The sequence below is a fragment of the Molossus molossus genome, unplaced genomic scaffold, assembly GCF_014108415.1.
Source record: "Molossus molossus isolate mMolMol1 unplaced genomic scaffold, mMolMol1.p scaffold_m16_p_9, whole genome shotgun sequence".
NCBI classification, from domain to species: Eukaryota; Metazoa; Chordata; class Mammalia; order Chiroptera; family Molossidae; genus Molossus; species Molossus molossus.
Genome location: NW_023425403.1, coordinates 88,836,495 through 88,862,419, shown reverse-complemented (window position 1 = coordinate 88,862,419; position 25,925 = coordinate 88,836,495). Strand labels below are relative to the sequence as shown.

The 25,925-nt window shown below is 40.8% G+C and overlaps 1 protein-coding gene across 1 annotated transcript in view; it reads left to right on the top strand.

Moving 5' to 3' along the window:
- ENOX1 (ecto-NOX disulfide-thiol exchanger 1) overlaps positions 1–25,925 on the top strand; it is a 318,289-nt gene that overhangs the window by 24,049 nt on the left and 268,315 nt on the right. The window contains exon 2 of the mRNA XM_036250067.1: positions 5,467–5,617. Coding sequence (XP_036105960.1) covers positions 5,530–5,617 — 88 coding nt within the window. The 5' untranslated portion in view covers positions 5,467–5,529. The remainder of the gene's footprint in view (positions 1–5,466; positions 5,618–25,925) is intronic.

Genomic DNA, 25,925 nt, shown 5'->3' with positions numbered 1-25,925 from the left:
CCGTTTCACAACATGGCTCCCAGAGCATCTACAGCCAGGGACACCTATAGCTAGAGATAGGCTCTTTACATAGATGTTTGAAGCATTTTTATCTAAAGAAATTGACGAGCCCAAAGAAATGACCTGACTGGCATTTGGAATCCAATGGAAATGGCTGGATGCCTCACCCAGTAACATCACAGGGATTAACACACCCTATCCCCACTCGAGGTTTCCAGTCAGTCTTGTTGGGACTGACTGTTCCTAAATATAAATGAATTTCATATTTTCTTTATATATATTTATATGTCCATATATTTAAGATATTCACATATATAAAGAAATACAATATATAATCCAATACATATGCATATTAAATATAAATGAATCCTGAGAGGGTCACCAGATATTTGAGTATAGCCCACAATATAAAATAGATCAAAAGAGAGAGAAAGAGAAAAGGGGTATAGGAAGCTCAGAAAAAACATAGATAATTCAGGAAACAAAAGAGAAGCTTTAAAAAAACCTATATTTTAAAAAAAATATTTAGTTATTTATTTTATCAGTTACCGTTGACATTTAATAATATTTTATGTTAGTTTCAGGTGTACAGCATAGTGGTCAGAGACATATACTTTGCGAAGAGATCCCCTGAGAGTTCTAGCACCCACCTGGCACCATACAGTTATGACAGTATTACTGACTGTGTTGTTATTCCCGCTCCTGTGCTTGACATTCCCTTGACTATTGTGTGGCTACCAATGTGGACTTCTCAATGCATTCACCTTTTTCACTCAGTCCCCCAACTGCCTCCCATCTGGCATTCCTCACTTTGTTCTCTGTATCGATGAGTCTGTTTCTGCTCTGTTAATTTTGTTCTTTAGATTCCACATATAAGTGAAATCATATGGTATTTGTCATTCTCTATTGAGTTATTTCACTTAGCATAATATCCTCCAGGACCATCTATGTTATGAGAAATGGTAGGATTTCATTTGTTATGGCTGAGTAATATTCCGTTGTGTATATATACGTCACTGTTTCTTTATTCATCTATTGATGGGCACTTATGTTGCTTACATATCTTGGCTATTGTAAATAATGCTTCAGTGAACATAAGCGTGCATATATCTTTTAAAATCAGTGTTTTTTTATTTTATTTTTAATTTTATTTTTGTTACAGCTGTTTCTCCTTTTTTACCCCCTTGACCCTCCTCTCCATCCTCCCCGCCCCGTCCCCAGCTTTGTTGTCCATGTCCATTGGTTATGTGTATATGCATATAAGTTCTGTGGTTTATCTCTTCCCTTCCCCCACCATCCCCTCTTCTGAGGATTGTCAGTCTGTACCCTACTTCCATGTTTCGGGATCTACCCTATTCCTCAGACTATGTTCATTATATTCCACAAATAAGTGAGATCATGTGATATTTGTCTTTTTCTGCTTGGCCTGTTTCACTTAGGATAATACTTTCAGGTCCCTCCATGTCGTCTCAAAGAATAAGAGATCTTTCTTTCTTACAGCTGCATAGTACTCTATTGTGTATATGTACCACTGCTTTTTTATCCATTCGTCTACTGATGGACATTTGGGCTGTTTCCAGATCTTAGCTATTGTAAATAGTGCTGCTGCAAACATGGGGGTACAAATATTCTTTCTGATTGGTGTTTCAGACTTCCTAGGGTATATTCCTAGAAGTGGGATCACTGGGTCAAATGGAAGTTCAATTTTTAATTTTTGAGGTAACACCATATTGTGTTCCTTAGTGGCTGCACCAGTCTGCATTCCCACCAGCAGTGTACTAGAGTCCCCTTTTCTCCACACCCTCGCCAACACTTGTTGTTTGATGATTTGTGGATGGCGGCCATTCTGACAGGTGTGAGGTGATACCTCATTGTTGTTTTAATTTGCATCTCTCTGATGATTAGTGATGTTGAGCATTTCTTCATATGTCTCTTAGCCATTTGTATGTCCTGTTTGGAGAGGTGTCTGTTCAGCTCCTTTGCCCATTTTTAAATTGGGTTCTTTGTCTTCCTTTTGTTGAGTTGTATGAGTACTCTATATATTTTGGAAATTAACCCCTTATCTGAGGTATCATTGGCAATGATGTTCTCCGATACAGTGGGTTGCCTTTCCATTTTGATGGTTGTTTCTTTTGCTGTGCAGAAGCTTTTTAGTTTGATGTAGTCCCATGTGTTCATTTTTTTCCTTTGTTTCTGTTGCCTTAGGTGATGTATCAGTGAAAATTCTGTTGCATATGATGTCCGAAATTTTGTTGCCTACATTTTTTTCTAGAATTTTTATGGATTCACAGTTCACATTTAAGTTTTTTATCCATTTTGAGTTTATTTTTGTGTATGATGTAAGTTGATAATCTAGTTTTATTTTTTTTGCATGTAGCTGTCCAATTTTCCCAACACCATTTATTAAAGAGGCTGTCTTTATTCCATTGTATGCTCTTGCCTCCTTTGTCAAATATTAATTGAGCATAGTGTCTTGGGTTCATTCCTGGGTTCTCTATTCTGTTCCACTGGTCTATATGCCTGTTCTTGTGCCAGTACCAGGCTGTTTTGATTACAGTCACTTTGTAGTATAACCTGATATCTCGTATTGTGATCCCACCTATTTTGTCTTTCTTCTTCAAGATTGCTGTGGCTATTCGGGGTCTTTTTTGGTTCCATATGAACTTTTGAAATATTTGTTCTAGTTCTGTGAAATATGTCATTGGTATTTTGATGGGGATTGCATTGAATCTATAGATTGCTCAAATTAGTGCTTTGGATTTCTTTGGATATATATCCAGAAGTTGAATTGCTAAGATGTTAGGTAGGTCTACTTCTAATTTTTTTGAGGAAGTTTCATACTGTTTTACATAGATGTTGTACCAATTGCAACCCCATAACAGTGCACAAGGGAAACTTTTCTGGACATCCTTGCCAACACCTGTTTGTTGATGATAGCCATTTTGACAGTTGTGAGGTGATATCTCATTATGGTTTTAATTTGCATTTCTCTGATGATTAGTGATGTTTAGCATCTTTTCATATGTCTATTGGCCATCTATATGGCTTCTTAGGAGAAATGTCCATTTAGGTCCTCTGCCCATTTTTTAAATTGAATGTTTTGTTTTATGGTGGTGAGTTGTATGAGGTCTTTATCAATTTTGGATATTGATACCCTTATCAGATGTACCATTGGCAAATATATTCTCACATTCTGCAGGTTGTCTTTTCATTTTTTTGATTGTTTCTTTTGCCATGAAAATACTTTTTAGTTTGATGTAATCCCATTTGTTTACTTTTTTCTTTTGTTTTCCTTGCCTGAAGATATACTTTAAAAAATATATATTATTAAGAACAATGTCAGAAATTGTACAGCCTATGCTTTCTTCTAAGAGTTTTATGGTTTCAGATCTTATATTTAACTCTTTAATCCATTTTGAATTTATTTTTTTATTATTTGTTTGTTAATCCTCACCTGAGGATATTTTTTCACTGATTTTTAGAGAGAGTGGAAAGGAGGGAGAGAGGGAGAAAGAGAGAGAGACAGAGAGAGAGAGACAGAGAGACATTGATTGCTTGCCTCCTGCATGCACCCCAACCAGGGTCAGGGATTCTGCAACCCAGGTATATGCCCTTGACCAGGAATGGATCCCATGACCCTTTGGTATACAGGCTTATGCTCTAAACATTGAGCAGCACTGGCCAGGACTGAATTTATTTTTGTATATGGTGTAAGATGGTCATTTAATTTCATTTTTGTGTGTGTATATCTGTCTAATTTTTTCAACACTATTCATTGAATAGACTGTCTTTACAACTCTTTTTATATTATTGCCTCCTTTGTCATAAATTAATGGGGATGGGTTTATTTTGGGGCTCTCTCTTCTGTTTTATTGATCTGTGTATCTGTTTTTAGACCAGTACCATGTTGTTTTGACTACTATAGGTTTGTAGTATAGTTTGATATCAGATAGTGTGACACTTCCATCTTTGTTCTTTCTCAAGATTTCTGTGGCTATTAAAGGTCTTTCATGGTTTCATATAAATTTTAGGATTATTTGTTCTAGTTCTGTAAAATATGCCATTGGTATTTTGATAGGGATTGCATTGCATCTATAGATTGGTTTGGGTAGTATTGTATTAACTATGTTAGTTGTTCCTTTCCAAGAGCACAGTATATGCTTCCACTTATGTGTATCTTCTTCAGTTTCTTTCTTCAGAGTTTTATAATTTTTTGAGTATAGGTCATTTACCTTGGTGGTTAAATTTATTTCTAGGTTTTGTTTTTGTTTTTGTTTTTTTTGCTTTAACTATAAATGGAATTGTTTTCTTAGTTTCTCTTTCCGATAGTTCATTTTTGGTGTATAAAGATGCAACCAATTTCTGAATATTTATTTTGTATCCTGCTATTTACTGAATTTATTTATCCACAACATTTTTGTGTGTATTGTATGATGCTCCAACCAACTCAGCTACCCAGCCATGGCTTCTTTAATTTTAAATGATAGCCTTACTGGATAGAATAGTTTTGGTTGTAGGTCATTGCTTTTCCTCATTTTGAACATTTTGTGCCAATCTCTTTTGGCCTAAAAAGTTTCTCTTGAGAAATCATCTGACAGTCTTATGGGAGCTCCCTTGTAGGTAACTGTTTTTATGTTGCTGCTTATAAGATTCTCTTTTTGTCTTTAATCTTTGCCATTTTAATTATGATGTGTCTTGTTAAAAAATCTATGATATCTTTGGAAAGATGAGAGATAGTATTATATCCATGATATAAAAGGGCCAGTCTATAAAAAAAGGAATAATCAGAAAATAAAAATGAGGTCTTCAAAATTAAATATAGTAAAAAAAAAAAAAGAAGAAGAAGAAGAACATGTATTGAGAGGGATAGAAGATAAAGTCAAGTAAACTTCCTAGAAAGTAGAATAACAGGCCAAGATGCACAGTGGGGATGGAGGGAAAATAAGGTAGAAATGTACTAGATCAGTCCATGAGGTTCAGCATTTTATAAAAGGAGATCCAGAAATAGAAACCAGAAGAAGATGGTGGGGAGACAAGTATCAAGCAATAGTACAAGAAAAAAAAAAAATCAAAATGGAATAACAGGAATTTATAGGTTTAAAGGGAAGCGAAAGTACCCAGAATAATAGATTTAAAAAAAAAAAAAAAAAAAAAGATTCTCATGAAGATTCTTTATTGCGAGAACTCAGAACACCAGGGATTAAAAAGAAGATTTCAAAACTTTCCAGAGAAATAAACATGTCACATTTAAATGATTAAGAATACCCATGGAATCAGACTTCTCAAAAGTAAAACTGCGAGCTAGAAGCCAGTGAAGTACAGACTTTAGAATTCTGAGGGAAATTACTTTTACTTGGAATTGAATGACAAGCTTAACTATCAAACATGTGTGAGAGCAGAATTAAGACATTTTCAGACACACAAGGAAGGTCTCAACAAATTTACCTCCCATGTACCTTTTCTCAGGAAGCTTCTAGAGAATGTGCTCCACAAAAATGAGGCTGTAAACCAAGAAAGAAAGAGGAAACCATGGGATCCAGGAAACGGGGGACCCAACACAGGCGAGAGGCACAGGGATTTCGCAAGATGGTGTTAAAAAGAAGCCCCAGGACAACAGGTGGGCAGCTGGCCTGGGAAACTACTAGATGGGAGGATCCTAGAGGGGCAACAGATGTGATGGATGGGCCAACTGGTTGATCACATAAACAATGGTCTTGATAGGGCTTCTGTGATTCCTCTAAATAGTTCAGGAACAGTGAGTAATAGGTAAACACACAAAAAAGGAAGAAATACAAGACATCAGGAAAAACAAAATATTGAACAAGATAGGAAGTGTATTAAACTATGTTGCTCAATAGTAAACATATTACATGGTCCCATGAATAAACACAGCATATCCGTTGAACCCCAAGTTGCTATTTAAGCCCCTGGAAGGGTTGGGGAGGGAAGCTTATTGGGAGGTGGTGAGAGGGTACGAGTGCTACGTTTCCCTCATTTTTCGTAGTAGTGAGAGATTAGATAATGTCTGAAATGATAATTTAAGAAATGTCACTGTGCACACATTACTTAAATGTATGGAATCAAATATCACAATGAAAAGTTACAAGTGGTTTCCTCTCCCAAGGCAGGATTCAACCTCCCTTTGGGGTGGGGTAGGCTAGAGATGCTGGTTAGTCCTCCTGTCCTGAGCAAGCCCCTCGGTCAACCAAACTAAGACTAATTGTACCCATCTAGGAGGTTGCTCACTGGCAAATACCTAGCCTTCACTTTAGAAGCAAACAGCAGCAAAGTGGGTTCCCCGGGGAGCAGGAAAAAGTGGGTAGCAACACGAGGGGTGGGTTCCTGCCTTGGGTTATAGGCTTTAGATGTTATTTGCCTTTTTAACCTGTAGGCATATATTACTTGGATAAGTATTAAGGTGGTTTTAAAAATTCCTGAAATTAGAAATTGAGGTTATAAAAGCAAAGTACACAAATACTCCTCCTAAAAAAAATAAATAAAAAAGCAAAAGCAGAAACAGAGGAGGAAATTATGGTGATTTTCTCCTGTTGTCTACCACCGCTCCCCACATTGTGTCCGGGCCACTGCATGCTCCCTGTACAGCACCTGAGCTGTCCCTCACCTGCGCCTGTGCTTGGAGTGCAGTCAGTGCTCCCCGTGTGTCCCCATCTTCACACACACTCACACTCTCGTCCCTTCACAGGGTCCCCGTGTTCCACCCCCACCCCGACCTGGTCACACCTCAGCCCAGGTGGACCGCAGGACTCTCTCCTTTCTTTCAATTCCTGTTGTGCTGCCCTCGGCACCACTCACCACACGCAGCCGTGCGTCACATAGGAGCTTCTACTTGTCCTGTCTTTGTTGAGAGCCTGGAAGTTGACATGGGCAGGAACCATATTGCAGTGTATTTGTTCCTCCTACAGAGTCTGGAAGAGTGCTGACATATTCCAGGTACTGCTTCAGATACTAATTGAATGAATAAATTAATCTTTCATTAAATGTGAAATCTGTTCAGTCAGATGGCCCAGTGCTAAGCATCTGTGTCCACGTAAATAAATAGGAGCGGAGGGTAAGGATTTTTTGTTTGTGTTTGTTTAAGGCAGCTTATGTGCTTTCTCCTAAGGGGGAAGATCATGCCCAGAGCCCAGAGGGGAAACTGCTCCCTGAAGTTTTTTGCACGCTGCCTTTGTGAGGAATGTGGAACACTTGTCACCTGGAGGGTTGACCTTTTCATCTCACTCTGCAGGGGTTACAAATAGCCGGGCACTGAGGACAGTGTGGCCAGCAGGGCGTCCCTGGCCTCCAGGTAGAGCCTGCCCTTGCACCTGGTGGACAGGGAGGCAGCCCAAGATGTGGTAGGAAAAGGGGAAACTCTCATGAGGCCAGACCAGTAACATAAAAAAAAAAAGTCAGTAAAGACTGAATGACACAGCGTAGTCACCTGGTAGAGGGGTACAGCTCGGGCTTGCACCCACAGCTTCTTAACCTAATTTAAGTTGTTTTCTACTTCATCAGGCTTTATACCACACTCCCCAAATCTCGGTGTAAACACGCAACTCCTCACCTCACAAATGATAACAGTATGATCGCAAACATTCCATTCGTACAGGTAGCACCTGCCCGTCGGGTGTGGTGTGTGCACACAGTGGAGTGCTGGGAACCGCTAAGCAGGAGGGAGCACCTGCGCAGTGGTCTGGTGAGGGCTTCCACATCCGTCACTCAAGGAAAAAGCTCGTGTGGAGTAGGATACCTCCCAAATGGCCTTACTCAAACACCATCTTTTCACCGAGGCTTTTCCTAACTACTGTATTTATGATGGCAAATACCGCCCTCTCTTGTTTCTGGCTGTTTCTCCATTGGCATTTATCCCTATTTGACATAATATACATTTTACTTCTCTGTTCGTGATCTATCTCTCCTACTGGAATGTAAGCTGCGAGAGGGATGGTGTGTGTTTTATTTACTGTTTTGCCTCCCGTGCCTCTGAATGACAGGATGAATGAATTTGTAAAAACCACGTTTGTTATTTTCATAGACAGTCCTGGAAGGCCACCAACCTCACAGAGCTATGGCTGAGATGTAGAACTTGAGCATGTGGGTGGAAGATTAACTTTCAGCGCATATATGCATCATGTTTAAAAATAAAAACACAAGCTTCACCCCATTTAAAGTGTTTGTCAAATGGTTATCACAAAATATAAGTTAGCGCCATTTACTTTTGGTTCTGAGATCATAAACACCATTCACAATCTCTGATCCTTCTAGAGGTCAAGTTGTAAGTGGGCCACATTTCAAGTCCATGGACTTGATACTTTAGGAGGCCTTTACCAGCGGAGGCTTTTGTTTGTCACGGTGGTACCGTCTGCGGTGATGCTGTGGGGGGTGGGGTGGTTTAGGTCAGATACATTGATATCTTCTAACTTAGGTAAATGACCCGGGGCACGTTACTTAACCACTCTGCTTCTCGCTTTCCTTGCCTATAAAATTGGGGTCGTTTTTTCTATGAACAGATGGTCTGGTCCAAGCAAAACAAGATGACATCTGTGTATCAGTGTCCAGCAGGATCTGATTCAAGGTGGGGTTTCCTTTTCCCTACAAAGGTGCCCCAGAAAGAAGACTCTTAGTGACAAAGTCTTGGCTCTAACTACTCCAAGTGTGGTTCCAGGATCACTGGAGTTTATTAGAAATGCAAAGTCTCTGCCCTGGCCGGTTTGTCTCAGTGGTTAGAGCTTCGGCCCGCAGACCCGAGAGTCCTGGGTTCGGTTCCCTCTAAGGGCATGTACCTTGGTTGCAGTTTGTCCCAGGCCCCAGGTGGGGTTGTATGGATGGCAACCACTGGATGTTTCTCTTTCACACCGATGTTTCACTCTCTCTTCCTCCCTCTCTATCTGAAGATAAATGCAAAAATGTCCTCGGGTGAGGATTAAAAAAAAGAAAAGAAATGCAAAGTCTCAACCCTCACCTGATCTAGTGAATCAGAATCTGTACTTTAATGAAATACTCAGGCGATTCTTGTGCACAGTAAAGTCTGAGCAGCTCTTTTGATGTTTCTTATAGCAGTATTCAGACAGGTTTATATTAATCATGTGCTTATTTCCTGTATTTTATGATACTTTGACATCTTAGGGCCTGGGAGACCCCAGGTGGAGGCACTGTCCTTCCCAGGGTGCCCCGAAGCACCCCTTTGATATGCAAACCAAGGAATCCTGAGTTGGTGCCCCTACCAGCCTCATTTCATCAGGCTCCTGCAGTGGGGAACAATCCTAAATCACTGGGGGGCCATCACTGGACAATTAGGAACAACTCCTTTTCCCCCAAACCCACTGGAATTATTTAAACTGTCCGATCTTACACCTTCTCACCGCGCCCTGCTTTCCTTGCCTGTGGAAGCACAGTGAAGGCTTCCCCGTGTTTCCCGCACTGGCTCTGCGCGGCCCACCTCCGCCCGAGCGCCAGCTGGCTCCCGTGCTGCGCAGGCCTCCTCTTGGAAACTGGAAGCAGCAGACGGTCTGTCCAGTGGCAAGCATGCCTTACTTTGTTGGCCTCACCATACCTGAATTAAACCAAATCCCAGGCACATTTTAAAACAAGGCTACCCTTTTAAACTTCTTTCCTAGTTCAATGCCACCTGCTCCTCTTCCCCCTTTAACTTGCCAATGCCAGTTTCATCTGAAGAAGTGCGAGGGTGCCCAGCAGAGCCAGATGTTCTGGCGTGGCATGACTAACAGGCTGGAACATAGGAGGATGCTTAAGCCACTCATCAGCCTGAACTTACTTTTAAATACAGATGATCAAGGATAACCATGCACAAGGCTGTAAATCTGCTTAATGTAGTATGACTACTTTGAATACCAATAATGCTCCTTAAGCACAGCTTTGAACACTTCAGAAACTGCTATTAGACATGATTAAGACCTTCAAGATAATGGAACCATTTGCAGGGAAACACACACAGTTATTTACATTATTCTGAGATGTTAAGGGAACAAATGAAAACCTGCCGTCCACATGTATCCATTCTTCCCTGTGGCTCCTTCACCTGGTGTGTGGGCTTTCGGGGCGGACAGGGCGCCAGGCAGCTCGCTCCCCACAGCTGCCCCCTCTCTGCTCCCCCGGCTTGGAAGATGCTGGATGTATGGAGTGAGCTGACAGAAGCCGAGGTGAATAAAAGCAAATGTTAAAAGAACATAAAAGGGACTTTTCTCCTTATGATGTAAAAGAAAAGAATGCAATAAGGAGTGTCTATTTCAGAAGTGTTCCACATTTGTTAGATAAGATGACGAGAACAGAAGATAGCAATGTTATTGTAACATTTCCCTTATAAAAGTTTTACTACAGTCTTACTGAGAAATTATCATTTGACTAGCAGCTTTTAATTAGAAATGTTAGACAAGGAAATTTTCCATTGACTATCAGAATTGATGCTATAAAATAAACCCTCACCACACACACACACACACACACACACACACACACACGTAATATATGTGTTAACTTCCTTTATGGTGGTAATCATTTCACAATATATACGAATATCACATCATCACCTCTCTGTGTTACATTGATACAATTTTATTTGTCAAGCATACCTCATGAAAGCTGGAAAAAAGAAATAAATAAACCTAATTGTTGTGACCACAAAAAGAAGCTTCAGCTGCAGGTGTCAGGATTTTGCTCCCCATAACTTCCCTGTCAGACACAGTATGCCGCTCAGGCAGTGTCTGAGGTGTGACTTGTGGCCTGTATAAATAACAGCGTCCTCTGGAACCACAGGCCTGTTTCTCAGTAGGTATTTCGCTTGCTCCTTGACCCTTTTCCAAGAAACCTAATTTGCCCAAGGGAGTCTCGCACAGGGAGAGTGTTTGCATCTGCTTAGGGAAATGCGCCTGCCATAATGGCTTGTTTGGAAGCGAGAGAGCGGAGCAGAAAGGAATGGAATGGGTTGATCAGCCAGTTTGAGCAGGTAGAGAGCGACCTGGGCCCCATAACTCTTATAAAAGGAGCTCCGCAGCTAAGCAGTTTGCCAAGGCTGGGCCTGGCACGACCCACCTCCATTCAGAGAGCATTGTCTGCAAACTCCCTGCAAAATTCGATCCCTACCAGTGCCTCGAGGCGTGCCAGCTCATCGCACGTTTCACTGGTGCTGCTAAGATGGTGCGGATTTCTCGGTTCAGCCCTGCAGAGCGCAGTGTAGAAATTGCTCTCCGAGGTATGTTACCCATTTTAAACTCCACGGAGGCCTTCAGGTGACAGCACAGTGGTTGGTGGTGGTGGTGCTGTGGCGGTGCGATGAGGTGCTGATGCGTGATTGCTGAAGGAGAGCGTGACTCAGCGTCTTGCCCACGTGCTGAACTTGGACTGAACCAGCAGTCTACGCAGGGAGCTGGCGTCTCATCCAGTGGAATGAAGGATGAGTTGAGGCAAAAAGAAAAAATAGAAAAGAAACCCAACATTGCCACTCATGGCTCTTTTGTGCTTCTCCATTTCCTGTTTCTTCTGTTCTTTTTTTTCTTTGCTTTTCTGCCAAGAAAATATGGTTGGTTTGTTTATAACCATAGCCTCAAGGCTAGCAACATACTGAAACGGCAAAGGTGACAACAAAGAGTTCCTTAAAATCATTTTTTAAAACCTGAAGCTAAATTAATTTCTTTCTGTCGACTTTGTCTGCTATTCAGTTAAAAACAAAAAAGGTAAAATCAATGACCATATTTAAGTTAGCAAAGTTAATCTGAAACAAAGTCCAATGTATACTCAGTGGTAATGAGTGTTTACCTTTCAAAAAACTTTAAATCTATCTTTGTACAATTAGCAAATTATTAAACAACTGTTCCTTCAAAGACTGCAAGCAATTGCTTGTTTCCACTAATAAGGAAACATGTTTTACAAGGTTCAAGTTGATTAATTGACAAATGCTGATAAAATCAAAGCGAGGCTAAAATGCAGTGCACCAGCCGGAGTATAAATTACTTCTGTTCAATAATGTTTCAAGTGGCTATACATTTATGGTTTACCTTTCAATAAATATTGCTGTCTTAATTGCAACATCCATTGTGGAAATTCATCTCTGAAGATGACTGTCAGGAACCAGAGCTAGGACTAAACGTTTCTACATCTGTACATGCTTTTTTGCTCAATGATAAGCATGAATTGCTGTGAGCATTTTAAAAACAAATGCTTTATGTTTAATGTGAAATGAGTGCTGATATACTTTGAAAATCATGCTCTCTTGATTGACCTTAGTGTGCCCTGCATTTCTGGGTTGCTTTAACTGAAAAAAATAATTGGGTGCTCTAAACCGCTAGCCTTAGACATTCACTGAGAGCATTAGATTCTTAGCCCATTGCCATGCAGCTGTTTCAGCAGCTGTGTTGGGCTTCGGCAGAGTGCCGATAGCAGGCTGCTTCACATTTGTATGTGTTTCAGACATACAAGCATCGGAAATGCTTGGCCAAACCCAGATTCCTATTTTTGTGTATGAGTCAGTAGCTGATCAGAAGGATGTCTCAGAAGGATGTCCCACACCCTGGGCCAAACCTGAAGGTGCAGAAGATCCCAGCAGGAGGGGATGCTGTGAACAGGAGGTCACAGACTGTCCTGCAGAGTTCTCACTCCTGTCCTGTGTTGTCCTTGCCTGTGGGAGAGACTGCCACGTGCTACTGCCATAGCATGTAAATTTAGGGCTCCAGCTGATCTGATAGTTTTGTCTGGGCATCTTACGGTGCCCTGCCTCATCTAAACTCCTAGGAAATTAGATATCTTCCAAAAGAGCCTTTGATATACGTTCTCAACAAGGTCATTTTATTATTTTATTTTATCGTTGAAAGTATTACAGATGTCCCCCTTCCCCCCCCTATTGATCCCACTTTCTCCGGCTCCTATCCCCTTCCTGTCTCCCCCAACCTAATGTCTGTGTCCATTGGAATCTCACTTATTTGTGGAACATAATGAACAAAATAAGCTGTTGACCAAAATAGATCCAGAATCATGGAAGCAGGGAACAGACTGACAAACCTCAGAGTGAGGGGGGATGGGATGAGGGAGAAGAGATAAAACAAAGTTATTTTAATTTAGTAAATATTGATCAACCCTACTTTATACCAGGCACTGTGTAGAGCCCTAGGGGACAGAGATATAAACCAAAATGATTCTCTATCCTAAAGGTTACAATATTCAACCATAACTCTGAACATTGGCAATTTGCCGTTTAAAAGATATCTTTACATAATTTGCCCATAAGTTTTGAGCCCCCGTCATGTGCCAGACACTATTCTGTCTGTTTCTTTCATATTTTTTAGAGACCACAAGTTTCTGGTGGCCGTTTAGGGCAAATTTTCTGTTTGAGTTACCTCACTTGCTGGCTGCAGGCAGTAGTTGTGCTCAGGAATACCACAGCTGCCAGACTTGGGTTGAGATCAGTAAAACTGAGCACAGACCATCACTGTGAACTTATTATAAAGGGGCCATTGCTCTCGGGATGGGCGTGGAGATGTGGAGCAGGAACATGGGGCCATTGTAACAAGGGAGGAAAGGACAATTTGGGACAACTGGACTCGAGCTGATTGGGAATGTGGATCACAGGAGAAACATTAAACTGGCACGTCCAGGGTGACGGTTGGGCAGAAGTTACACTGGGCTAGTGGATGGTGGAATTCCCGGGATTGACTAGAAGGTAAGGACAGAATGCAGACTAGTGGTGATGGTCACAGAGAAGGGATAGGTCTGAAGAGGTCAGAGAATGTTAACAAGCAGGCAGCAGTTCGGGCCCTTAGCCCAGTCCGCACCGGAGCACTCTGAAAGGTCAGTGGCACCTGGGATGGGCTCAGCCATCAAAAGAATCAGGCTCAGGGATAATAAGGAGAAAAATCTCTGCCACTGAGAACCTGGTCACGAGAAGTAGAATGTGCATCTGGTGATCTAGGTCACAAGGTGGTGAGCAGGGCTGGCGGCATGGGAGAATTTCTGGGTTTGGGCTCCTGACGTGCTCAGCCCAGATGTCAGTAAGGCATTTCTGGCCTGCAATGGACACTCCACGAGCATTCCCTGAACTGACCTGGGTTCTGGGAGGGAGGGAGGTCCCACAATGAAGTGACTTTTACATGATAAAACATTTGAAGTAAATTCCTTGGCACTTGATGGAGAAAAATAAGCGCAGGGGCATCAAAGGCGTCATTTGTCTAAGTGTCGCATGCACTGTGTTTGTGTTTGCTCCCGCCCTTGGTTCCCTTCCTGTGAACCCAGGTAAGGAAGGCGAGGGGCAGGCTGGCCTGGAACCTGAAGTTCTAAGAGTGTGTGGGTAGGTGTCCACCATTCGAGGTGTTTTCCTTCTGAGAGCGTTTGCAAAGGCAAAAAGGAAAAGAGAATGGGGAAGCGATTAAAACCCTGCTGAACTCCCAGGTTCGTGTCTGGGAAAACCTCAGTGAGATGCCGGAATCGATGAGGTACAGCCAGTGTCTCCTCTGACCTCCCCTCAGGAAGGTACTGCTCCGAGCTCCACCCACGGAGACCCTTCTATGTCTGTGGTGACAGCTGCCAGTAAAAAAATAGGAGAGGTGTTTTCCATGCAACTTTACTAAAAGTCCTGTTGTGCTGGTGTGGAACATCACACAAAGTTGTACAACACGGTCTGTGGAAAACCGTCTGTGGGGTATGGCAAAGCTCTCCCTGTCTGCCAACTGCCATGCCGAGCCCTGGAGCCAGGACGGCGGAGAGGCCTCCCCCCTCCGCACTCCTGGACCACACTCCCTGTTTTGACACTAGATGGGGCATTGTTATTATTACAGTGGCTCTAGAATATGAATGCATAAAACCCAGAAGGATGGAAACCCTTCTTTAAAACGTAATATTGTGTTACTGAATCAGAGAACATTGGAGAAACAGCCATGACAAGTGCCTAATCCAAGCCCTGACTTTTTTGTTTTTACCTGGGAAAACTGACCAGCCCATGTTCACGCATTGTCAGAGGCAGACCCAGAGCTGAAGCCTGAGCCCACATCCCAGGAGGCTGAGGCAGCCCTCACGCCGGGGGAGGAGGTGTGGGTGCTCCTGGGTCGAGAAGCGGAAGCTGGCCCTCAGACTGCCTTCTTTACATGGGGAGTCCAAGGGTGAGTTCTCCAAGCACGCCTCCTGACGAGTCTTCCCGCAGCGCCCCTCCACATGGCGCAACGGTGCAAAGAAGGTGAGCAGGGAGCACAAGCCCCATGCTTGGTTTGTTTTTGTAACCTCTCTCTCTCGCACACGGGTGCACTCGCACATACATGCACACACCTTTGAAAAAATAGCAATATGAGTGAATTCACTTTATTTTGCAAAATGTGAATAAACACAATATGATTTATTGTATTTGGATTCTAGCTAACTTAAATTCCCCCTAGTTTTGTTTTGTTTTTTAGAGAGAGAGGAAGGGTGGAGAGAGAGAGGGAGAGAGAGGAACATTGATCAGTTGCCACCCCGACTGGGGATCAAACCCACAACCCAGGTATGTGTCCTGACCGGGAATCGAACCTGCAACCTTTTGGATCGATGCTCCAACCAACTGAGCGACCTGGTCAGGGATCCCATAGGTTTTTAACTCTAGTTAGCTTCCAGACACTCTGCAAACTGATCAAAGTCTTGTCCTCGTCCTGGTCACGCGGCCACATACCTGTCATCTTCACTTGCGCATTAGAATCTTTGGGGCTCAGAGCCATTGCCCAGAACCCCAGCGAAGACGAGGGCTTCCCAGAACTCCTCTCCCTCCAGGCCTACCCGGGAACCTCGCTTCCCCTTCCTTTCCTTCTGGGCAGGAGGGGAGCTGGCCTTCTTTCCACTCAGGATGCCGCGTGATGAAGTTACTGAAAGAAATGAGCAGTTTCTCCTTGCTCTCCTCCCTTCGACTGACAGGTTCCAGCACAGCAGAATTCTTATCACCCTCTCGTTGACTTCAGACTTTTCATAGCAGAACCTCTTTCTTAAGAAGATGAGTTTAACTTGTGTGTTGGTCGCACGGGAAGCGGGTGATGATGGCAGTTGCCTTTTCTCGCTGCGGCGGTGGCACTCGCTCTCCAGGCCTGCAGGCTAAGGTCCTCTCCACCTTCTCAGTCCTCGTGCGTCCTGTACGTGTAGGTGCTGGGAGGAAGGCCCGGCGAGGGAGAAAGAAACAGTCTGGTCTGTGCTTTTTATTTATATTAGACATTGCAAACTTAAATCTTTTAAAACTAAAACACTTTAAAAAGCCCAATTTTAAGAACTTGGCATGCATGGGCTGATTTACCCCCCCCCCCCCCCCCCCCGATCCAGAAAGGTCTCCTCTGCCCAGTCTAAGCCCGTTTATCCTTTACGAGCAGCTCAGATGTCATCTCCTCTGCTGGGGCTCTACCCTCCCTACTCCCTTGTCCCCTTCCAGAGTCCTCGCTCTTTATTTTGGGCTGCCAGCGCATTTTATTCATACCACGACAGTGTACTCCCAGGTCATCAACACCAGTGGTGTTTGTGTCTGTCCTGCCAGCCCAGGGGCGAGCTCCCCCAAGGCAGGCAGAGCAGAGGCGCCCGAGTCATCTTCATCACCTGCACAGAGCAGGGAGAGGTGCCCGGGAGGCTCTGTGCATATTTATGGGGCTGAATCAAATTATGTCAGCACCTTCTCTTCTAATGTAAGGGATCTGAGGTTTCGGAAAGTGTTTCAAGTTAAAGGGTAATTTAAAAACCACAGCCTTCTGAAATCTCCTGAAGATTTAAGTTTTTTATATTCTGATTTTTAAGAAGAAGTTGTTAAGTAAGAGTAGGCATATATTACCATGTATATGAGAATACTGGTCACTCATTTACTCCCCATCTCTAAATAGGGTAGACATTTTTATTCCAGACTCACTTGGCTTTATGCAAAGGATATATACTAGGAAAGTTGGGTATAAATCTACTGTCTGTAAATCAAAATTACGTATTAAAATGCACTAAGAAATAAATTTAAAGAAAACATTTTTCCAAGTGAAAAATACTTATATAAAAAGCATAATTTCTGAATTTTTCAGGGAATTTGCCTATTGTAGAGAAGTATCTTTTCTAGTATGATCAAGGAAGGCTCTCCTGTGTTCCATGAGAATTGACCTGGCATTCATTTCTTGCTTTTCCATAGTCTATTAAAACATTGGGCTTACTCCTCAGAAGGTTTTTAATTTCGACAACAGATATTCTTAGCTTACTAAAGTGGATAGCTCCTCTCGCTGTCATAAAATCGGTATGTATTGTGTATTGTTTCTGGTTCAATTATTTTAAAAAATGACTCGCATGGGCATTTAATGATTTTAACTCGAATCTTATTTTAAGGAGTCAGCATGTTACACTCTCCATCTGCGAGGAGAATTGCGGGCTGATGCGAACCCTTCGGTGGAGCCGGGACCCAGAAAAGGCCACCAGGCACGATCTCTGTGCCGGGAACCACAGTTCCCTCCAAGTTTTACCTACACAGTTGTATCTTCCTTATTTCTATGCTGCTCAAGAGGGAATTGAAGAGAGGCACACAGCAGTGTGGGTTTGCCTTATGGCAGTTAGACTTTACGTGAGTGACACAGTCCGCAGCATCCGTTTGCATTCAGACCGCAGGGTCACCCCAGCCTCATCCCGTCTCCCGGTGGTGGACACAGCAGAGGTCCTTTAATAATGCATGCACTGAAAATAACATCCTTGGCTCTGGAACTGTGCGTTCAACACATTCTCAGCAAATGCCATGTGGAAAACCCAGTGCTTTTAGCCTCAGATTCTGCTGTGCATAAATCAAACAGTGGAGTGTTGACCTTTTTCAGTAAACAATACCAGAAATGTTGAGTACCTTTAAAATTCAAACGCAGCTTTTAAAATGTGTTCTCATTTTCATGGACAGCTGAGACCTGCCTGTGTTAATACCCCGCTAATCTGAGGTCTGCTTGGGAATCAGTCAGACTCGGTTAGTCTCTGCTTGTTTTAGTTCCAGGCTCCAGGCTCCAGGCCTGCTCTGTTCAAGCTCCCCCCATACAGGCCCTTTAATTTCCCAGGAGATCATCCTCACGTCTCGTGAGCTTTGTCTCGTGAGCATCACATTTGGACCGACACATATGCCTCCACCCAATTCTAATTAAGTGGTAAAGCTGATCTTTATTTATTAGAATGTTATGTCAAACATAGATATCGACCCCCCTCTGACTGCTACTTGAAAGAAACAATTTTTTATTGTCTGTGTCTTTTCTCACTCCTAAAATATATCTAAGGGGAAAATTCTCCCACCCCATTGTGAGATCTCATCCAACTTTTATTACTGGTCCTTGAGATCAGAGTGCGCAGAGCCCATTGGCTGCCTGGAGATTGCTTTACCCAAAGGTGACCATTACCAGCAGACCCGCAGTACTGCCTTGGGGCAGGTGGGTTCTGGGCCTCCAGGTGGGAGAGCTGCCTCTGACCTCTTCCACTGGATTAAAAATTAAAATCTGTTTAGAAGCAAGCTGCTCACTTCTAGCCTGGAGCATCTAGTAGTGTTCCCAGGTTAATGAATGTATTTTAAGGGAATAATGTTTCCTTCCTTCTTGTTTCAGTTCTTGCCCCTCACCCCCAGCTGCCCTTTTGTTTTGTTTCTCTTTGTTTGCTTTTTTGTCAAATGAAAATAACCATCACAATTCTAATAATCTGAGCTGAGATACTCATATAGAAAAACACACAGCCTTTGTAAGAGATGACGTGTAAATTTAGCTTAGTGTAATTTGCAACCAGTTAACTGAAGTCTCTGGTTCACTTGGGATCTTTTTTTGATTTTTTAATTGTTTGGGAACAATTACAAATAGTATAAAAACAAGTTTGCATTATAGAATGTAGCTAATATTTTGTATGCACTATGGAATTGTTCTGATTTCCTAAACCTGCATGTATACATCCAGTACTTTGTACTGACTGCTGACCTTCATAGTGATGATCTGAGTCCATCAGAAGAGTCTGGAATGAATAGGACAGTTCTTCAGTCGTTCTTTGTCTGTCATGGCCGTAACAGTTTTCAAGAATACTGGTTAGTTATTTGTAGGATGTTTCTGAGTTGTGTTTGTCCAGTGTTCTCTCATGATTAAATCGAGGTTATATAATTTTGACAAGAATACCACAGAGGAAATATACCCTACTCAGTGTATTGTACCAAAGGGCACATGATGTTAATATATGTATTATTGGTTTTAACATCTTTTTGAGAACATAGTTGAAACAATGTTTTCTCTTTAGTTGTCTAAATTATGTCATTAACTAGAACATAGTATTCTAGCATTCTAATGATTGTGATTTATATTTAGTATTTTAATAAAAACATGTTTTTATAAATATAATATCCATTTTAATCTGGATTTAAATGGTACTTTGGGGATTTGTTGTTGTTTTGTTTTGTTTTTTTATCCTCACCTGAAGACATTTTTGCATTTATCTTCAGATAGAGCAGGAGGGAGAGAGGGAGGAAGAGAGAGAGAGAGAAACATTGATGTGAAAGAGACACATTGAGTGGCTGCCACCCACATAACCCCAACTGGGGCCGGGGACAAACTGCAATCGAGGTACATGCCCTTAGCAGGAACTGAACCCAGGACTCTCTCGTCCACAGGCCGATGCTCTAACCGCTGAGCCAAACGGGCCAGGGCCACTCTGGGGATTTTAAAAATGATAACACTTTTTACAGTAATCCAATTTTAGACTTGCATCTAAGGTTACTCAGATATTTGGTTCTGTTCTATGAATTTGTTGTGGAAATTAGATGAGAAGATATATGTGAAAGTGGTAGTATTTGGCAAATTTTAGGTAAAGTAGAATTCTGATTTTGATCATTTTGGTGTAAAAAAACTCCCATTCAGTCTCAGGGCAGTAAAATGTCAAAAAGTGTCCTGAATTAATTGAATATTGTAATAAGCACTGTCAGCAAATGTCTAACGGTTCAAACATAAGGAGCATATTGATCACAGTTAATTAGAGATTTTTAACAGTTCTGGCTGTTCAAGTTAGCCACCTGTTTTCACTTCTCTAATTGTTCTACCATTGGGTTTTCCATTAGCTCATTTATTTGTTTTGGGTTTTCCATTAGCTCATTTATTTGTTTTGTACCATAATTGTTAGACCTAATAATAACCTATAAATTGTATGAAAGTCCCGGATTTATCAGACACTTTGAGGCTAAGACTTCTTAGATCTAGATAAGGAACAAAACTAGGGTTTAAATTTTATTTCTCAGGTTAAACATCTACGCCTATTTTGCTCTATTAGATATCTATCCTCTCTTTTTAATGATTTCATTTATATAAGGAGCTGCCTTACGTAACATCAAAAAAAGTAAAAGAAAAATGCCTTGTCTCTAACTGTATGTGTTGTTTTATTTTTTTTTTGCGCCTTTTAAAAAATTTTTTATTAATGAATTTATTTTTGTTACAGATGCTTCTTCTTTTTCTCCCCTAGACTCCCTCCTCCTGATCCCTGACCCACCCCAGCATTGTTGCCTATGTCCGTTGGTTCTGCATACATACATATATGTTCTTTGGTTTATCTAATCCCGCGCACCCCTCCTCTGAGGTTTGTCAGTACTCCTTTCTATGTCTCTGGGTCTATTTTGTTCATCAGCTTTTTTCATTATATTACACAAATAAGTGAGATCATGTGATATTTGTCTTTCTCTGATTGGCTTATTTTGCTTAGCATACTGCTCTCCAGGTCCCTCCATGTTGTCTCAAAGGATAAGAGATCTCTCCTTCTTATAGCTGCATAGTATTCCATTGTGTATATGTACCACAGCTTTTCTTTATTAACTCAGCTACTGATGGACACTTGGGCTGTTTCCAGATGTTAATAATTATAAATAGTGCTGCTATGAACATAGGGGTATGTATATTTTTTCTGATTGGTGTTTCAGGCTTCTTAGGATATATTCCTAGAAGTGGGATCACTGGGTCAAATGGCAGTTCAATTTTTAATTTTTTGAGGTAACACCATAGTGTTTTCCATAGTGGTTGCACCAGTCTGCACTTCCACCAACAGTGTACTAGAGTCCCCTTTTGTCCACACCCTCGCCAACACTTGTTGTTTGATGATTTGTTGATGGCGGCCATTCTGACAGGTGTGAGGTGATACCTCATTGTTGTTTTAATTTGCTTCTCTCTGAAACAATTAGTGACTGAGCATTTCTTCATATGTCTCTTGGCCATTTGTATGTCCTGTTTGGAGAGGTGTCTATTTAGGTCCTCTGCCCATTTTTAAATTGGGTTCTTTGTCTTCCTTTTGTTGAGTTGTGGGAGTACTATACATAATTTGGAAATTAACCCCTTATCTGATGTATCACTGGCAATTATGCTTTCCCAAATAGTGGGTTCCCTTTCCATTTTGATGATTGTATCTTTTGCTGTGCAGAAGCTTTTTAATTGGATATACATAGTCCCATACGTTCATTTTTTTCCTTTGTTTCTCTTGCCTTAGGTGTGTGTCAGTGAAATTCTGCTGCGTATGATATCTGAAATTTTGTTGCCTGCATTTTCTTCTAAGATTCTTATAGATTCATGAGTGACATTTAAGTCTTCTTGAGTTTATTCTTGTGTATGGTGTAAGTTGGTGGTCTAGCTTCATTTTTTGGGGATGTAGCTGTCCAATTTTCCCAACACCATTTATTGAAGAGGCTGTCTTAACTCCACTGTATGCTCTTTCTACTTTTGTCAAATATTAATTGAGCATATTGTCTTGGGTCAATTTCTGGGTTCTCTTTTCTGTCCCATTGATCTATGTGCCTGTTCTTATGCCAGTACCAGGCTGTTTTGATTACAGTGGTTTTGTAGTATAACCTGATATCTGGTTTTGTGATCCCTCCTACTTTGTTCTTTTGTTTTTTCAAGATTGCTGTGGCTATCTGGGGCCTTTTTTTTTTGGTTCCATATAAACTTTTGGAATATTTTTTCTAGTTCTGTGAAGTATATCGTTGGTATTTTGATGGGAATTGCATTGAATCTATAGCTAACTTTGGGTAGTGTGGACATTTTAATGATGTTAATTCTTCCAATCAATGAACATGGTATATGCTTCTATTTTTTTATATCTTTCTCTATTTCTTTTTTTTAATGACCTGTACTTTTGTGTGAAGAGATCCTTTACTTCTTTGGTTAAGTTTATTCCTAGGTATCTTAGTTTATTTGCTGCAATGGTAAATGGGATTGTTTTCTTAGTTTCTCTTTCTGTGAGGTCATTGTTAGTGTATAAGAATGCCATTGATATTTTGACATTAAGTTTGTAACCTGCTACTTTGCCAAATTCATTTATTAAGTCTAGATTTTTGATGGAGTCTTTAGGGTTTTCTATGTACAATATCATGTCATCTGCAAATAATGACAGTTTCACTTCCTCCTTTCCAATTTGGTTTCCTTTATTTTTTATTTATGTCTAGTTGCTGTGGCTAAGACTTCCAGTACTATGTTAAATAAGATTGGCAAAAGTGGACACCCCTGTTTTGTTCCTGTTCTTAAAGGAAATGCTTTTAGTTTTTGCCCATTGAGTATGATGTTGGCTGTAGGTTTTTCATATATGGCCTTTGTTATGTCAAGATATGATCTCTCTATTCCCACATTGCTGAGTGTTTTATCAGAAATGGGTGCTGGATTTTGTCAAATGCTTCTTCAGCATTTATTTATATGATCAGATGGTTTTTGTCTTTCATTTTGTTTATGTGATGTATCTATTTATTGATTTGCGAATATTGTATCATCCTTGCATTTCTGGGATGAATCCCACTTGGTAATGGTGAATACTTTTTTTGATATATTGCCAGATGTGATTTGCTAATATTTTCTTAAAGATTTTGGCATCTGTGTTTTTCAGGGATATTGGCCTGTATTTTTCTTTCTTTGTGGTGTCTTTATCCAGTTTTGGAATTAGGATTATGCTGGCCTCATAAAATGAGTTTGGAAGTCTCCTGTCTTCTTGGATTTTTTGGAATAGTTTGAAGAGAATGGGTATTAAATTGTCTTTGAATGTCGGTACAACTCCCCTGTGAAGCCATCCAGGCCCGGGCTTTTGTTTGCTGAGAGTTTCTTAATTACATCTTTAATTTTCTTTGCTGTTATTGGTCTGTTCAAGTTTTTTATCTCTTCCTGGTTCAGTTTTGGGAGACTGTGTGTTCCTAGAAATTTGTCCATTTCTCCTAGGTTGTCCAATTTGTTGGTGTATAATTGTTCATAGTATGTTTCAATGATCCTTTGTATTTCTGTGGTGTCAGTTGTTAATTCTCCTCTTTTGTTTCTGATTTTGTTTATTTGGGTTCTGTTTTTTTGTTTCTTGTTGAGTCTGGCTAAAGGTCCATCGATCTTGTTTATCTTTTCAAAGAAGCAGCTTTCTGTTTCATTGATCTTTTTTTTTTTTTTTTTTTTTTTTTTTTTTTTTTTTTTTATCCTCACCCAAGAACATTTTTTATTCAGATAGAGTGGGAAGGAGAGAGAGAGAGAGAAACATTGACATGAAAGGGACACATAGAGTGGCTGCCACCCACACGACCAACCAGGGCCAGGGACAAACTGCAACTGACATACGCGCCCTTAGCGGGAACCGAACCTGGGTCTCTCTGGACCGCAGGCTGATGCTCCAACTGCTGAGCCAAATTGGCCAGGGCTGTTTCATTGATCTTTTGAACTGTTTTTTTTTTTAGTCTCTATGTCATTTATTTCTGCTCTGACCTTTATTATACTTTTTTTCTACTTGCTCTGTGTTTTTCTTTTTGTTTTCTTTCTAGTTCTTTAAGTTGTGAGGTTAGATAGTCAATTAGAAATTTTTCTTGTTTCTCGAGGTAGGTCTGTAGTGCTATGAACTTCCTTCTCAGGACTGCTTTCACTGTGTCCCATAGATTTTGTATTGTTGTACATTCGTTTTCATTGGTTTAAATTCTTCCTTAATCTCATTGGTAACCCATTTGTTGTTTAATAACATGCTATTTAGCCTCCAAGTGTTTGAATGTTTTTGTTGTAGTTGAGTTCTAGTTTTATGCCATTGTGATCTGAGAAAATGCTTGATATGGTTTCAATCTTTTTGAATTTGTAGAGACTTACTTTGTGTCCTAACATGTGATCTATCTTTGAGAATGTCTCATATCCACTTGAGGAGAATGTTTCATATCCACTTGAGAAGAATGTATATTCTGCAGCTTTGGGGTGAAATGTTCTGTAAGTATCAATTAAGTCCAACTGATCTAGGTCATCATTTAAGGACTCAATGTCCTTGTTAAGTTTTTGTCTGGGAGATCTATCCAGTGGTATCAGTGGGGTATTAAAGTCACCCACTATGATTGTATTGCTACTGATCTCTCCCTTGAAGTTCTCCAGGAGTTTTTAAATATATTTTGGTGCATATATGTTTACCAGAGTTATATCCTCTTGTTGGAGTGAACCTTTTAATATTATGTAGTGACCTTCTTTGTCTCTTATAATGGCCCTCGTTTTGAAGTCTATCTTGTAGTATGTGAGTATTGCTACACCAGCTTTTTTTTTTTTTATTTCCATTTGCTTGGAAACATTTTTTTTTATCCCTTTATTTCATCCTGTGTGAATCTTTTGTTATGAGGTGGGTCTCTTGTAGACAGCACATATATGGGTCATGTTTTCTTATCTAGTCAGCTACCCTATGTCTTTTGATTGGAGCATTTAAGCCATTTACATTTAAGGTTATTATTGATAGATAGTTATTAGTTGCCATTTTTATTTTATGCCTGTGTTCCTCTCTCTCTCTCTCTGTTTCTTCTTCTTACAACAGTCCCTTTAGCATTTCTCGAAGTGCTGGTTTGGTGGTGGTAAATTCCTTTAGCATTTTTTTTTTTTTTAAATTTGTGAAGCTCTTTATTTCTCCTTCAATTTTGAATGATAGTCTTGCTGGATAGAGTAGTCTTAGATTCAGACCCTTGCCTTGCATTACTTTGTACACTTAATGCCACTCCCTCCTGGCCTGCAGAATTTGTATTGAAAAATCAGCTGTTAGTCTAATGAGAGCTCCCTTGTAGGTAATTTTCTATCTCTTTCATGCTTCCTTCAAAATTCTTTCTTTGTCTTTAATGTTTGCCATTTTTATTATGATGTGTCTAGCTGTGGGCCTTCTGGGGTTCATCTTGCTTGGAACTCTCTGTGTTTCCTGGACTTGTGTGACTTTTTCCTTCACCAGTTTAGGGAAGTTTTCTGTCATTATTTTTTCAAACAGGATCTCTGTTCCTTTCTGTGATTCTTCTTCTGGTACACCTATAATGCGAATGTTGTTATGTTTTGTATTGTCCCACAGCTCCCTTAAACTCTCCTCCTGCTTTTTAATTTTTCCCCCCATTTGCTGCTCTATTTGGGTGTTTTTTCCTACCTTGTCTTCTAAGTCACTGATTCGGTCTTCAGCTTCTTCTAATCTACTATTAAACCCTTCTAAGGTATTTTTCATAACAGCTATGTTATTCTTTATTTCCTCTTGATTTTTATGCATAGCTTCTACCTTTTTTTTTTAAGCTGAAGTAGTTCCCAGTGAGCTCTTCATAATTCTTATTAAGTTGCTTGTAGTTCTCACAAAATTATTTTGAATTCTTTATCTGACAAGTTGCTTTTTTCTAGTTTCTGTAGTTCCTTTTCTGGTGATTCCTCTCTTTTTTTTTTTTTTTTTCATTTGGGTGTTGTTTCTTTGTCTCACCATTCTAGCAATTTGGTAGTTTTAAGCCTGGTGAGGGATGTTGGAGTGTGTAGGCAGGTTGGTGTCTATCAACTAAGGCTGCTGTGCCTCCCAGCTTGTTTTGGTATATGGCACCTCTTGCCTGCTGTGGGTCCTGGAAGATTGAAACCTGGTGGCTGGTATTGGTTTGTCATGCAGGTCTCAGGTCCCCAAGATTTGCTGCTACTTGGGCTGGGCATCGCTCCTGGTCAGCTTCTGCTGATGCCGCTGGGAATGGGTCTCAGCTAGCAATATGTGCTGCT